At 44.8% G+C, this 16,493-nt stretch overlaps 1 protein-coding gene across 1 annotated transcript in view; it reads left to right on the top strand.

Annotated features, from left to right (window-relative positions):
* Positions 1-16,493, top strand: part of BTBD11 (BTB (POZ) domain containing 11) — a 330,664-nt gene that overhangs the window by 211,487 nt on the left and 102,684 nt on the right. The window contains exon 4 of the mRNA XM_010853458.1: positions 1,691-1,895. Coding sequence (XP_010851760.1) covers positions 1,691-1,895 — 205 coding nt within the window. The remainder of the gene's footprint in view (positions 1-1,690; positions 1,896-16,493) is intronic.

Below are 16,493 nucleotides of genomic sequence, written 5' to 3'. Positions count from 1 at the left end.
GGGAGGGAGGGGATATATGTGTAATTACAGCTGATTTGCATTGCTGTATGGCAGAAACCAACACAATATCGAAAAAATTTTAAATATATATTTAAATAAGTTAAAAAAACTTAAAAAAAAAATAGCATCACAGCAACATTTAGACTGACAACCGGGCACTATAGCCTAGCCCAGTTGACACACAAATTCACCATCATGAATATCTTCGAGGAACATCTCCCCAGATGTGCAACACCTCCCACTGTGCAAGAGATGATTTCCAGAGGGACAGGGGCAGTGCCTTAGATAACACTGGTCATGGGAGTGATGCTTTTCAATTCTATTTCCATTCTAATTGCTTTCAGAGGAAAGGCTCCACTTGATATGTGCCCCTAACAACTCTTTCACTTGCCCTTTGTAACAAAAGAAAACAGAACCAGAATTCAGGTATAAATTAATCACACTCTTTTTATTGAATTAACTTTCACAATGACCTTCTGTTTACAGCAAGGGATACTGATTTCCCATTTATGGCAGTGACATAATGTTTCTTTTTTAGATATATGTATTTAAAAAATAAAATGAGTCCATTGAAGATTAAGTATATAATGATATAGGTGGTGCTTGGATACAACTACATTCCTGAAGGTTGCTTACAAGCTAACCACATTTGAGAAACACAGTCTTAGTCAAGGAAAGTCAGAGCTTCAGGCCCAACCAGTCTCCCGTAAGAAGATATTCTCTCCACGGCCAACCTGGGAACGTGCAGGTCTGGTTTGATGAAGGAGAAAGCTAGTTTTCTTCTAAGAAAGCATGAGAAAAACCAGAGTGTTTTCAGAGTTTGCCAGTGCTGAGAATAGTAAAACATGCCCCTCAAGGAGCATGGTTAAGTGCATAGACTCTGGAGCCGGAGTGCTGGGGTTCAAATCCTCCTTCTGCTGTTAGTGGCTCTGCCCTGCTGAGAAGTTATTTCACCTCTTTGGGCCTCTGTGTCCTCATCTGTAAAATGGGTTTATAAAGGTGCCTACTTCATAGGGTGTTATAAGAATTCAATGTTAAAGTGCTCTAACTGTGCTGTCACAAATAGGTGTCATTTCAGACTGAGTTGCTATCGTTTGGAATGATGGACAAAAAGAATACTGTGTCACAGTGTACTAAGTGCTGTAATAAAGAAAGTACAGTGTGGCATCTGACACAGGGAAGTGGGGGAAATTCCAGAATGGTGTCCTGGAATATAATATATAAGCCGACACCTGGATGATCAGCAGGAGTTAGCCTGGAAAAGAGGAGAGAGAGAATGTTCTAGATAGAGGGAATAACAGTTTATGCCCAGGCTCAGAGGAAAGACACAGTATAGTCCATTCTTGTGATTGCAAGGGAGGCAGTACTGGTTACAGCAGAGGATGTGACAGAGGGGTGTGTCCCAGATGAAGAAGGCTGGAAGTAGACATGTACAAAAGGGCTTTCTGTGCCTTGTTAGAAATTGTGGGTTCCAAAGAGCAGGACTGGAGTTATCGTAGCAGCCCGCTCTGCTTGAAGCAGCACCCCAAACCTGGTAAGTCGTGGACTGGCATGTGGTGAATGAACAAACGCTTCCCTCTCTGCCTGATGAGACCATTTCCATTGAATGAGGGAATCTCGAGAATCTCTACACCCCTTCTCTGTGAGTCTTGGCTGCTTGAAGGATCTGAAATCTTACTTCTGTCCACAGGTGACCTGGTGTCCCGAGCAATGCATCACCTGCAGCCGCTCAATGCCAAGCACCATGGCAATGGCACCCCCCTGCACCACAAGCAGGGGGCGCTCTACTGGGAGCCCGAGGCCCTGTATACCCTTTGCTATTTCATGCACTGCCCGCAGATGGAATGGGAAAATCCCAACGTGGAGCCCTCCAAAGTCAACCTCCAGGTGGAAAGGTAAGACATGTGTTGGCTTTGGATGACCAGAGAGAGAAGCTCCCTTCGGGTCGACACCACTTTGTGGTGGGTGGGTATTGCCTCTGAGGTGGTGCAAGGGTGGGGCAGGGGAGGGGCCAGAGCTGCCCAGTTTCCAGAAACTCACTGGAGGTTGAATCTTGTGCCCTGAGGAGTATCTGAGACTTCGGGCGTGCTAAGTGCTTCAGTCACGTCTAACTCTTTGTGACCCTATGGACTGTAGCCCACCAGGCTCCTCTGTCTGTGGGGATTCTCCAGACAAAAATACTGGAGTGGATTGCCATGCCCTCCTCCAGGGGATCTTCCTGACTCAGGGATTGAACCAACATCTCTTATGTCTCCTGCAATGGTAGGCGGGTTCTTTACCACTAGCACCACCTGGGAAGCCCTGAGACCTGAGTGGGATCTTTGAAATGCATTTGCATAGGGCCGGTCCAATTTGGGATAAAAGTGGCCTGGGTCAGAAGAGTGGGTCTTCACATTCCGGAGAGATGAGGGTTTCTGCAGTGCCAGTGGGCTTCCTTGTGAAGGCACCTTTGGGGGATGCCAGCCCTATGGGTGGGAGATGTCTGTCTTCATTTCATCCTGGCTGTCCTGGGCACTTCAGGGGGAAACTGTCACACCTGCTCACCCAGAAGTGGGCTTCTCGGGTGCATGGGGGACAGCATAGCAGGTTCCATGAGGCAGAGTCCTCATGGCAGAGAAGGAAGGGAGGGCTTCCTGGAAGAGGAAGCTCCCTCTGACCCAGCTTCTGCTGCTCCTCAGCACCATCCATCTACTCCCCTGTGCCTCAACCTCCTCGTCCATAAACCAGCAGCAACACTAAGTGGTTTCCAGGTTCCCTTCTGCCTGGAAAACCCCAGGATTTTCTGAGGATGACTTCACCCTGTCAGAGGCAAGGCATCCAAACTGCCATCAGTCCAGAAGGCTGCCTGGAGGCGTCCCCTCATTCCATGCGGACAGGTCCACAAAGCTCATCTCCCCTATGCGTGAGTGCTCAGTTGCTTCATTCGTGTCTGACTCTTTGTGACACCGTGGACTGTGGCCCACCAGGCTCTTCTGTCCATGGGATTCTTCAGGCAAGAATACTAAAGAGAGCTGCCATGCCCTCCTCCAAGGGATCTTCCCAACCAGGGGATCAAACTGCATCTATCTGCGTCTCCTGCATTGTAGGCAGATTCTTTACCCACTGAGCCACCCAGGAAGCCCCTCATCTCCCCCAGCATCTCGCAAATCAGGCCCATCTTCCAATATACACAGGCTTGTTCACTGTAACTACTACAGTAATGACCCTGTTTATTGAGTGGTTAAAAGAGCTGGCTCTGTGACCCAGACTTGTAGGTTTGAATCCAGGCTCTTCCAATTAAAAGCTAGGGTATCTTGGAAAAGTGCCTTTAACCTCCCTGTGCCTCAGTTTCTTCATCTATAAAATCTATAAAATAAGAATAAATCCTTCATAGGGCTGTTTGAAGACTGAATGCATTGAACAGTGCCCAGCATGTAGTAAATGCTTAATAAACATTCCCTTTTATAAATGTTGTTGGAGAGCTTACCACACATAGCTAAACAGCTCCCAGTTTGGGCTCAATGCACTTTTTCTCTATTAAATGATTCCAAGTGGTTTTGAAATGTTCATTGGATGCTCTAATTCTGCCAGAATGGATTGGATTTAATTGGGCTCCTAAACCATGTCTCTTGGCTTTCAGTTAAAGAAGAGGATGGAGCATGGGTGAGACAGAAATTGCCTCTCTTTTTTTTTTTTAAGAATCCCAAGTTAGCATCAATATTTCAAGCCAGTCTGGAATTAACTTAATCAGGGGATTAGTCACGTCTGCCAGTATCCAGGCCAAATCAGTGGTGCCCTGTGTATATTTTCATGTGCCAAACATACCCAAAGTGGAGAGGTGGCAACGTGCACATGGTCACCAGGCAGAAAACAACCTCAGTCAGACACACCAAGACTTTGTGTTCTGAGTATGAATCATGATGGCTGGGAGGATGGAAGCCACTGGTCTCAGCTTTGGGGTATCTAGTTCTTCAGCCCCACCCAAAAGCCTGTAGAATGGGGTAGTTCCTCTGATTCATCTCCTCCCCACACCCTTCAATTCCTGCCTCTTTGTAGATGACCCCCTTGTATCTCCAGTTAGACCTCATCACCACTGAGCGCCAGAACCTTATGCAACTCAGCCTTCCAGTTTCACTGTCAAGTCTCACACTCTCAGGCTGGATCTTCTCAGGATACCTTATTCTTTTCTGCCCAACACAGCATGTGTGTGTGTGTGTGTGTGTGTGTGTGTGTGTGTTGCCTGTGAGCTTTGTGAAGACACAGAACACATCTGTTTTGGTTGTCGCTCCGTACCTAATGCCAAACTCAACATCTGGTATATATCACAAAGTCGATAATTATTTGTAGGGTGAAAGAATGGACAAATCCATTGATCCAGCTGCCTATGGAACATTTCCATCAGGAGTGTTCACAACCACCTCAAAACTAAGGCCAACATCTTGCCCCTCAAACCGACTGTTCCTCCTTTCTCCCCAGTCTCCAAGAATGGCATCGCCATCAACCTAGTCAAACCAGTCAGAAAACCGGGCCTCACCCCACACTCCTTCCTTTCCTTCCCTCCTTCCTATAGCCAGCTAGTCAGTAGATCTTACTGAGGCAATATCTGTGCCATCTCCCATTCCTCTAGTCCAGGGGTCCCCAACCCTGCCCCCCCTCCCACATTCATGGCCTTTTAAAAACTGGGTTGTACAGCAAGAAGTGAGCGGTGGATAAGCGAACGAAGTGTCATCTGTATTTACTCAGATGGATATCCTCATTGCTCACGTTACTGCCTGAGCTCCACCTCCTGTCAGGTGAGCGGCACAGTAGATTCTCACAGGAGCACAAACCCCACTGTGAACTGTGCATGCGAGGGACCTCGGGTGCACACTCCTTACAAGAATCGTCCTGAAACCATCCCCCACCCTTGGTCTGTGGAAAACTCGTCTTCCATGAAACTAGTCCCTGGTTCCAAAAAGGTTGGGGACTGCTATTCTAACCCTTCCTCCCCAGATTGCTGCCACACTGCACGGCCCAGCCCCTCGTTCCCTTTACTGCTGCCGTTGTTCAGTCGCTAAGTCACACCTGACACTGCATTTCATTTCTAAATGGTCTCCCTGGGTGTGAAGCTTAATATTCTCTGACCAGCTCCATCCTCACGGCCACCAAACTGAAACTCTAAAATACATATCTCATCCTGTGACCTATCCCTGTCCCCAACTCCCCAAGCATTGCGTGGCTCCCATTGTATTTTCAGTTATGTAGTTTCCATCTTCCCTTCTGGAATCTGTTTTCAGAATTCAGAGTGTAGTTGAAGTGACTGTTAGTCTAGGGAGACCATCTAAGGGTTGCAAACTTTCTGGAACAAGTTTTAAAGAGGAATGAGCTGTGAGGGAGAGCCCAGTAAAGAGAACATGTTCTATAGTTTGTCGGAGTCCTTTATGTCAATATTTCCATTCCTCCTTGGTTGAACTTTCAGGGGATGACACAAAACAGAAAGAACTTACCATTTTTTGAGTTCTGTTCACTTTGGTCTTTGGGAAAGTATATGGATTTGGGAGTCAGGACAACTTTGGAATCAGATCCCGGCTCTGCTTCTTCCAGTTCTGGGACCTTGAACAAGTCATCTCATCCCTATTGAAACTCTTCTCTTCCACTGTAAAATGAGAATAAGACCAGACTCTTGGGACTGGTGTAAGCCATAGATTAGATATTGTAACTAAGACATCCAGTGCCGTGCTTAATAGGAGGAGAGCTCCCCTTATCCTGCGAGAGTAGCTGATATACATCTTTTTATTTTTTAGCTCTAAAATGCTGTTGTCGTTGTCCCTAAAGAAGCCTGTGTATGATTCCTTCTAGACAAAAAGCTGTTTCTTCCCATTCTGAGCTAGAATAGAGCTTGGTATTTACTAGCATCTGAAAACATGCAGGGAAGGGCTTCAGAGGAGAGAGGGCTCTGTTTCCAGTAAAACATTTACAGCCACTTCATACCAAAACTTACTAACAAGACGTTTCCAGTGGGAGGGAGCATCCTAATTTGGAGCTGTTTTTTATCTTTCTTCCTGTATCCTTTTCCCCAAAATCAAACAACATTGCTTTCATTATCTATGCTGGCAAAGTCAGGTAAGGTTACAGTGCTTATATGTTTATCACAGACTCTTCAAGAACAGGAGCTGAATATTGTGTGCTTTTCATCCATACCCAACAGAAAGTCTGAGACATATTTGTTGACTGAAATAAAGATTGTTCTGTGCCTCAAACCATCTCTGCTTGTCAGAAGAGCCTTTCTTGGCTGGAGTATCTGGAACTAGGTCTCCGTTTACCATTTTCCTCTTTCATGTGGGCATAGCTTTTGAGTTGCTACATTTGTTTTGAATAGTTTCATTTTTCATTGTGGGGTTTTGAAGAAGCTCAGTGCCAGCATAAAATTTCTGTAGTTTAAGTTGTTCCAGAACTTTGGCTACTATTTTTTGAGCTTCTGAAATCTCTCAGTTTATGTTAAAAAAAAACTCAGATAAATTTTGTAAGATTATGATTAAGCTATATGTATTTCCCAAACAGTAATGATAAATGTAAACACCTCAGTTCTGAGGTTAGGGGTCACGTGTGGCTACTACTGTTTTTTAATAGAATCATCTTAAATCTATGACAAGATTTTCCTGCCTTATATCATTACTGGGGCTTCCCTAGAGGCTCAGATGGTAAAGAATCTGCCTGCAATGCAGGAGACCTGGGTTCAATCCCTGGGTCAGGAAGAGACACTTGCTCCTCAGAAGGAAAGCTATGACAAACCTAGACAGCAGAGACTTCACTTTGCCAACAAAAGTCCATATAGTCAAACCTATGGTTTTTCCAGTAGTCATGTACAGATGTGAAAACTGAACCATAAAGAAGGCTGAGAGCCAAAGAATTGATGCTTTCAATAAAGTATTGATGCTTTCAAAGTGTGGTGCTGGAGAAGACTCTTGAGAGTCTCTTGGACTGCAAAGAGATCAAAGTAGTCAATCCTTAAGGAAATTAACACTGAATGCTCATTGGAAGGACTTATGCTGAAGCTGAAGGTCCAATATTTTGGCTACCTGATGCAAAAAGCTGACTCATTGGAAAAGACCCTGATGCTGGGAAAGATTGAGGGCAGGAGGAGAAGGGGACAACAGAGGATGAGATGGTTGGATGGCATCACCGACTCAATGGACATGAATTTGAGCAAACTCCAGGAAATAGTGAAACACAGAGATGCCAAGTATGCTGCAGTCCATGGGTCACAATGAATTGGACATGACTTAGTGACTGAACAACAACAACATCATTACTAGAAATACTAGTGATTCCTAGATGTGTTTGGACATGAATGATTTCAGTCATTTGTCACCATAAAATTAAAAAGAGGAGGATAAATAGGAGTGTTTTGTTGCCTGGGTTAGCCGGTAATGCCTGAGACGAGCAGTGATCAGCTTCACATAGAAGACTAGGCATTAGGTACTTTTACTGTACCCCAGTCTCTTGAGGAAACCAACCAAACTTTACACCCAGGCAGTGGCAGTTCTCACCCCTCTTGTAAGCAGAGCTGTGCAAACAGATGTGGCAGACTGTCTACCAGGGAAATCTCAGCCACGAACATGAGCCTCCAATCACCAAGAATTTGAGGAAAATGAATGGGAGAAACAGAACAGTCTTAACAAATGGAAAAATTTACACTTGAGGAAATAGAGTTAACCAAGCAACAGACATTAGAAGCTAACGATATTCAAATACATCTTCCAAGAAACCTTACCAGAAAATCATCAGAACACATCAGTACATGACAAGTGATATCCAAATGTTAACATATTCCAGTGGAAACACCCAAGGTTATGCAAAATTTCTGGCCTGATTGTAACTCTTCCCCATTCTTTCCCATCAAGGCATGTGTATCAGAACACAAGTGAGGAGAGTATCCTTGATACAAGCAACACTACTAATAGGAATGTTTAGTTGCAAAAGCTGAACCTGCTTAGCAGAAAGAAAACCTCTGAGAGGCCCAGCGTAAGCAGAGGGTTAACAAATCCTTCCCCTTCCTGCATGAGAATTTGACCTTGGGTTAATTCTCTAGCTCTGTTGCCCTGGAAACATGATAAAATTTGCAATATCAATTGTGTTACTAAGCAACATTGCTTATGGTCAAAATGACCCTAGATTGGCACATTATATCTGGCCTTATAGTACTATAAATACTTGGTAAATATCCAGAGATTTGGGCTTCCTTGAATTCACTGATCCCTATAATAGTGATGTTCCTTTCAAGAACCTTGGAAGCTATTTCTGTGGAGTTGTTACAGGAGATGCTTGGATTCATAAATCAGGGCAATTCTCACAACCACCCAAGTGGATCTTATCTTCTTGCACCTGAGCATCACCTGGGTAGAAGATAGCTCTGAGATGGCTGGGTGAATTGTTACAAGGCCTCCCAGTAAAGGGAACGTCTGATGTTGTCACACAGGACAAGAGTGGCTATGATGGTCCCATAAGTCTATATGTTTAGTAGAGCTTAAGAAGACTTCTGGTGTGGGACTTCCCTTATGGTCCAGTGGCTAAGACTCTGCATTCCCAATGCAGGAGACTCAGGTTCGATCCCTGGTCAGGGAACTAGATCCCATATGTTGCAACTAAGAGTTCACATGCTGCAACTAACGCTGGACAATGGTCACTCCCAGAGGACCTCTGTCCCATTACCCTTGAAAGCTAAATGTCTCTGCTACCTCCTTTGTCATGTTCCATTTATGTCACACCACTTGCTTCTAAATCAGTGGAGCCTGGGCCACATCCCTGCACAAAGCAGGAGGGGCAACTGGGAACATGAATTTCTACCTTACTGAACCATGAACTTATGATACGGGAAATTCTCCAAACAGTAAGGTTATCAGTGGTTCCAGGCTCCCAAAAGCTTGACAGAGGGTCACTACACTCTTCTACTTTACTTTTTAAAAAATAAATAACACATAAGTGGATCATTTGCACAGTTCAGTACTTTTGACCATGATTAGCCACACAGCTCACAACTGATTGGCTTATATACCACAGGGAATACTCCCCAACATATGGACTCCTTCGGCTGACACCCTAGGAACCTCGACAGCAAGAAGGAAGAGACAGGAGAACTATTTTTTTCCTGGCATTCTAAGCAGCAATGCAGGATGCCTTTTCCCAGAGGAAGAATGCTACTTTCTCATCTTCCTAAGGGCCATGATCACATCTGGCACAAAAGTCCTCTAAAATGTACCCCAGTGCTAGTGGGTCCTGGAGAAATTCAGAACCAGTGGATGAATAGGGACAACCCAGAGTGGGAGAACCATGTTTTTAGACCTGTTTTCTGCAGGGCTATTTGTGGGCTTGCCTGCAATTCCAACCATTGTATAAACAGTTCTAATGAAAAAAATGCGTGTTGAATTCTAAATAATTACCTTAAGAAACAAAGTTTTAAAACATGATCTATGTGTGACATGAGTGTCACTGCAATTTACTTCATCTGGCCAGGGTAAAAGCAACTCTAATCCCAATATTTTTCAAACTGCAGGTTACAGCCCATTAATGAGCCATTAAATCAACGCAGTGCAGAGATTGGCAAACGATACCCCGCAGGCCAAGCTTGGCCCACTGCCTGTTTTTATAAAGTTTTATTGGAACACAGCCAAACTCACTTGTTTACATATTATTTATAGCTTCTTTGGCACTTGTGGCTAGTTCTGACAGAGACCAAATGACCTACCAGGCTGAAAATACTATTTAGCCCTTTCTTAAAAAAGATGCTGGTTCCTGATGCTGTGGTTGTTAACTTGCATTTTTTAGAAATTAAGTAAAATTTAATAGAAAAAAAAATAGAGTCTCTTGCCTGGAGGATGGTAACTATATTTCTTGAAACTTTTTTTTTTTTTTACATTAACTTCACTGGAGTTGATAATCTTGCCAAAGTCATGCAGCTAACATTGCAGAACTAGTCTTTGAACTCTTGGCATCAGGCCCTACTCAGTGTTTGTCTTTGCTAGTCTGTTTTGCTGTCCCTGGATTATGGTTTGAAAGAAATATTTGAAAGCCTCATCCCTAATCTCTAGAATCTTTTTATAATCTTTATGAATGTTTACAGGATATAAAATGAATATACTTATTAAATAAAATATAAATATACAAAAACTTTGAAGGAGAAACTTTGAGTCACCCAGAGTCTCTGCATCCAGGAATGAGCACTAAGACCTTATAGGGAATTTCCTTCCAATCTTAGTTTTCTGTGTATGTGCAAAAGTTTTTTGGTTGTTTCACAAAATAAGGACCCAATGGTAAATGCAGTTGATCCATGTCATTGAATTGACATGGATTATTATTATTATTTTTCCAATGGACTGTCCCATCATTGGATATGGAATTTAAAGTCAAGACAGCTGAGCACAGGCACGTTGAACACGCTTCATGTTGAAGATGATAAAACTGAGGCCCAGAGGGATGAGTGTACTTGTCTGGAGTCATAAGCGTATTTTCAATGGATTTGCAAAGGCAGTGCCTCAGTGCCTTTGAACATGCTTTGCCCTCTTCTTGGACCACTGTCCCCTCTGCTCCGTCATCTCACTTCATCCTTCAAGATTCATTTTAAGCATCTCTTCCTCCAAAAATCCTTCCCTATTGTCTGAGGATGCACTGAGTGTCCAGGGCATAGCTCAGTGGATAGCATTTAGTAAGTGCTCAATAAATGTTTGCAGAACTGAATAGAGCTGGGTCTGAAACCTGCATGTTCTGTCTCTCATCCAGAGAGCCATGTGGCCATTGCCAGCTGGCAGCCCTCGGATTGGCACTGGCTCTACTGCTCGCATGCTCCAGGCTTATTTCCCTAGCTATCCCCAAAAGTAATCACTGACATTTAACAGGTGATCCATAAATGACCATGGGTTATTATTTACTTCCTTAATCCAGATTGATGTCTTCTTAGATATTATAAGAGATTTTGACCAGCACTTAGTATATGGCAGATCCTGCTCTACATACTTTATGTTATTAACTAATTCAGTCCTTGGAATACCCCTTGAGGCAGGAGCTAGCCTCACCTCTCCCCATTTCACAGATGAGGAAACTGAGGTGCGGTGAGGTTAAATAAAAAAGTTATACACTTGGGCAAGTCTATGTGCGTGCGTGCTAAGTCACCTCAGTCATGTCTGACTCTTTACAACCCTATGGACTGTAGCCCACTAGGCTCCTCTGTTTGTGGGATTCTCCAGGCAAGAATACTGAAGTGGGTTGCCATGCCCTTCTCCAGAGGATCTTGCCTACCCAAGGATTTTTTTTTAATATAAATTTATTTATTTTAATTGGAGGCTAATTACTTTACAATATTGTATTGGTTTTGCCATACATCAGCATGAATCCGCCACAGGTATACACGTGTTCCCCATCCCGAACCCCCCTCCCTCCTCGCCAGTCCAAGTTCGATGCATGATACTGGTTGCTTGGGGCTGGTGCACTGGGACTACCCAAGGATTGAACCCACATCTCTTATGTCTCATGCATTGGCAGGCGGGTTCTTTGCCACCAGCGTACCACCAGTGCCACCTGGGAAGCCCTGGGCAGGTCTGAGAGTATCAGAAACATCAAATGAATGCTGTGTGGCCAGAGGGAAGGAAGCCCTCTTTCTCTCTCTCTCTCTCTGTTTCTCTCTGTTAAGGGAATGGAATGCATACCACGGGGTGGGGGAAAGGAAGGCGAAAGAACAGAAAACAAGACCTTGTTCTGAAGAGTTGTTGGGTGGAAGAACAAATTAGGCAGTAAAGAAGGTTGAGAGAACCGCCAGGCTATCAGCACTTTCTCCTATAAGAAATGAGGAGCGAGAAGGAAGGTGAGAGACCAGAACTCCATCTGGTACTTCGTAAGCCCTCTCTTGATGGAGGCATAAGTGTGCCTAAAGAAAGGTGATGAACATTTGATAAGCAGCTATTATTGTGCCGTGTGCTACGTGAGCTATTTTACTTACAGAGTTTAACCGAACCACTACACTCCACCTTGTGAGGTAAAAATGCCTTCATCTACCTGTGAGATGGTTAAGTCTAGTCACTACTAGTAGGAAAATGCCATTTGGAAGCTCTTTAGGTAATGCTAAGGACCTTCATAGCGCATTAATTATACCTCTGGACATTTTTTATTCTGGAGCCATAATGCCTGAGTTTATATCTAGGTTCTGACACTTCCTATCTCTGTGACCTTAACTCAACCACTTAACCACTCTGAGCCTCAGTTTTCTTATCTGTAAAGTGGGAGCTGTCATAGAATCTGCTTCAGAGGGCTAGTGTGAAGCTATTATGTGTTAATATATAGAAAGCACTTAAAATCCAGCATGCATTAGGCTCTTTATAGACAACGGCCATTATTAGTCTCACAGTCACAGTGCTTATAACCTAGAGGTATACTGTAGGAGGGCTCCTCAAATTTTAAAGTGCATTTGAATCCCCTGGGATCTCATTAAAATGCAGATTCTATTCATTATATCTGGGGTAGGGCCTGAAGTGCTTCTTTTTTAAAAAAATTTTGGCTGCGCTGTGTCTTCTCTGCCACACCCAGGCTCTTCGTTGTGGAGCTCAGGCTTTCTCTAGTCTTGGCAGGGGCTTAGTTGCCCTGGGGCCCATGTTATCTTGTTGTTCAATCAGGGATCGAACCTGTGTCCCCTGCATTGGAAGGCAGATTCTTAACCACTGGACCACCACGGAAGTTCCTGAAGTGCTTCATTTCTAGCAGGCTGCCGGGTAGTGCCAGTGCTCCACAGAGCATCATGTGAATAACAGTATTGTGGATTTGTGTGTTTGTCATTCATTCCCCCAACCTCCTCCTATCCCCATTTCAAGTTTCATAAACTCCAGTACTTTGGCCACTTGATGCGAAGAGCTGACTCATTGGGAAAGACCCTGATGCGGGGAAAGATTGAGGGCAAGAGGAGAAGAGGGCAACAGAGGATGAGATGGTTAGATAGCCATGAATGTGAGTTTGGGCAAACTCCGGGAAATAGTGAAAGACAGGGAAGCCTGATGTGCTGCAGTCCAAGAGTTTGACACAAATTAGCAACTGAACAACAAAGGCAAGAATGAACCTTTTTTGGTATTTTCATCTCTCTGGCAGAGTTCAACACGTAATAGGTGTCCAAGAAATATTTCCCCAGTTGGGGGGACCAGATTGAGCTGTGCAAGGCCTCCATTCCCATTCACAGGCTTCCTTGGTGGCTCAGTGCTAAAGAATCCGTGTGCCTATGTAGGAGATACAAGTTTGATCCCTGGGTCAGGAAGAACCCCTGAAGAAGGAAATGAAACCTACGCCAGTATTCTTGTCTGGAAAATCCCATGGACAGAGGGACCTCACAGGCTATGGTCCATGAGGTTACAAAAGAGTCGGACACAACTTAGCAACTAAACAACAATGACAAATTCCCCTTAATTCATGGAGATGCTGGATCCTGCTGCAGTTTGCCAAAATGAATGGATTCCAGAGGTCAGATGTGACCAACCTGCAGAACTCTCAGGCTTTGGAGCAGTGACCAAGGGAAAGCACTGGGCATCCAAATATAATGATCATCGTCCAATTAACAAGGTGGCCAGCAGAGGCTCGGAAATAGCAAATTAGCCACAGCGTGCAGGAGAAGGGTGAGGCAGGATCTGACAGGTGTCCTCCCCAGGGAGAGGCAGCAGGGCAGATCCTAAACCATGTCAGCTTCAGGGCTGTTAAACGCCTCCAGCCCTCAGGGCTAGTCCAACAGCTTATACCGTTACCCTGGAGTTTTTTCCCAGCCTATGGGGGAGTGATTGCTCCTGACCACAGGTAACAAGCTGGGTGGTTCAAGTTTAAAAACAGCCCCCTCTCCCAACTTGGGGAGTTAGTCTGATCAAACACGTGCATGTCACTTGTTCATTTCAGTATCCAAGTCTTTTCTGAATCCCAGTTAACCATCTGGTCTGGTCTGACACCAGCTTCTCCTTATTTTATGGGACAAGGAAGGAAAACCTTACCTTCATGACAAAGATAAAGGAACTAGCATTGCTGTGTCCAGTATGGTAACCAGTAGCCATGTGAAACTGTTTAAATGAACTTCAGTTGACTAAAACTATAGCTTTGGTTCCTTAGGACCACTTACCTCTTTTCAAATGCTCAATAACTAGATGTGGCTAGTGGTTCCTGTATTGGATCCCCAGATAGGAAACATTACCAACATCACAGAAAACTAGAGACTGAACTAGAGACTCAATGCACATAGTGTCCCTCTTAAAGGAAAAACAGTCCATGAGACTCACACACCTGAAGCAATAAAGTAAGAAGTGTAGGGACCAGCTCCACTGTGGAGGCATTTTTCTTGTTTCTGTGTTTTGATCATCTTAGAGCAAAGTTTTTCAAAGCAGCCATCATCATCATCATCACCGACAAATATCACCACGTATTTATGACATACTAGACTCTCTACCTGGAGAAGAAAATGGCAACCCACTCCAGTATTCTTGCCTGGAGAATCCCCATGGACAGAGGAGCCTGGCAGGCTACAGTCCATTGGGTCGCAAAGACTCGGACACAACTGAGCAGCTAACACACACACAGACTCTACTAAGTGCATTAGTCATTGGGTCTTCACTAGAATCCTAAGAGTATAGTAGCATATCTTACACTATCACAGTCTGCCTTCTTCTGAGGAACTTCAGGCTCAGAGAGATTGTGCAGCTTGCCTGGGTCACACAGCAAGTCAGGGTAGAGTCCAGAGTTTGCTCCATTAACCAGGTGCCCTGCCACTGGGATGGGCAGGATATCAGGCATAAAGCAGGGAGCACAGGATTCCCTGGAAAGGGTAAAGGCCAATAGGAGATTCTTGTTTTAATATGTTTCCCCCACCTCTTCCCTTTTCCTGCTAATATTTCCCCCAGCTTAGGCTTCAGTAAGTATCACTAATGTAAGTGGAATAATAATAATCAAATCACTTCATCTGGTTGCTGCTGCTGCTGCTGCTAAGTCGCTTCAGTCGTGTCCGACTCTATGCGACCCCACAGACGGCAGCCCACCAGGCTCCCCCATCCCTAGGATTCTCCAGGCAAGAACACTGGAGTGGGTTGCCACTTCCTTCTCCAATGCATGAAAGTGAAAAGGGAAAGTGAAGTTGCTCAGTCGTATCCGACTCCTAGTGACCCCATGGACACTAGGCAAGAGTACTGGAGCGGGGTGCCATTGCCTTCATCTGGTTAGAGAATAGCAAAAAAAAAAATCTTTGAGAAGAATGTTAACCTCCTGAAACAAATAGCTGGCTATGTAAATACAGACCCTGCCTCTTAAATCTTTACCTCAGTGCTGCTTGAGCTTTTCATTTCTTATTGTACTTTTCGATGTTCTTAATTACTTGTTTTATTTACTAATGGACTTCTTATTCAGTTGTTCATTCTTCATTCATTCATTGAACATACATCCAGTGCCTCTTTTTAATTTAATTAAATTGCTTACTTTTGGCTGTTCTGGGTCTTTGTTACTATGGGAGGGCTTTCTCTGGTTGCGATGAGTCGGGGGCTGTCCTTCATTGTAGTGTGTGAGCTTCTCATCGTGGTGGCTTCTCTTATTTCAGGGTACAGGCTCAGTAATTGTGGCACATGGGCTTAGTTGCTGCATGTCATGTGGGATCTTCCTGGACCAGGAATTGAACCCATGTCCCTTGCATTGGCAGGTGGACTCCCAGTCACTGAACCACCAGGGAAGTCCCTCAAGTGCCTCTTTCAAGCATAGTAATTGGAAGAGCTGCTTGCTGGGCACCATTATAAGCACTCTGGCATGAATTAACTCACTCATCCCTCACGAGAACCCCAGAAGGGAAGTATTGTTATTGTCATCCCCCGTTTATAGATGTGGAAAGTGAGGCAGAGAGGTTCAGCAACTTGTCCAAGTTCACAGGGCTCAGAAGTGGCCCCGTGCTGGGGGGAGGGGGGAGGCGAGGAAGCCCAGAGACCTCTAGGCTCTACCCTGAGCAGCTCATTTATCATCAAAGATAGGAAGTGCCAAGGGTGAGAAGGGAGATGCAGATAAACTGCTGGGAGGCTCAGGGAAGGTGGTTTTGAGTCAGACTTTGAAAGACAGATGAGATCAGGCATTCTAGGTGGGAGGAGCTGCTGGCAAAGGCTCCAAGAAAGGAAATCACAAGATACATGTTGGGTGGGGCCGGGGGGGTGGTGGGGGCAGGCCGGGAAGCACATGCCATAGACCAGAGGCCAGACTGACCTTCAGCTGGTTGGCAGAAGTGCAGATGTTCAGCCAGTTGTTAAAATGCTGAAATATTTCTGTAGGGGTTGATAAAAAGCTGCTGCCCCACCTGTCCTCTTCCCACCCTGCCTGTGTCCTGCTGTCCAGCTGCTGCAGCAGGGTGTCTGGCCCATAGAAGGTCCTGTCTGCATCAAGACCATAGGAGTTAGGTGGTGCCTGGGCCTCCCCCACAGTCAAGGATTTAGAAAATACACACTGAGTTGAAAGTCTATGGAAGAAAAATACATCCTGTAGGTGTTGATGGGCCTCTGTTC

Source organism: Bison bison, unplaced genomic scaffold (genome assembly GCF_000754665.1).
Source record: "Bison bison bison isolate TAMUID 2011002044 unplaced genomic scaffold, Bison_UMD1.0 scf7180017864327, whole genome shotgun sequence".
Classification (NCBI taxonomy): domain Eukaryota; kingdom Metazoa; phylum Chordata; class Mammalia; order Artiodactyla; family Bovidae; genus Bison; species Bison bison.
Note: the sequence above shows the minus strand (reverse complement) of the source record. Positions and strands in the feature narration are given on the sequence as shown.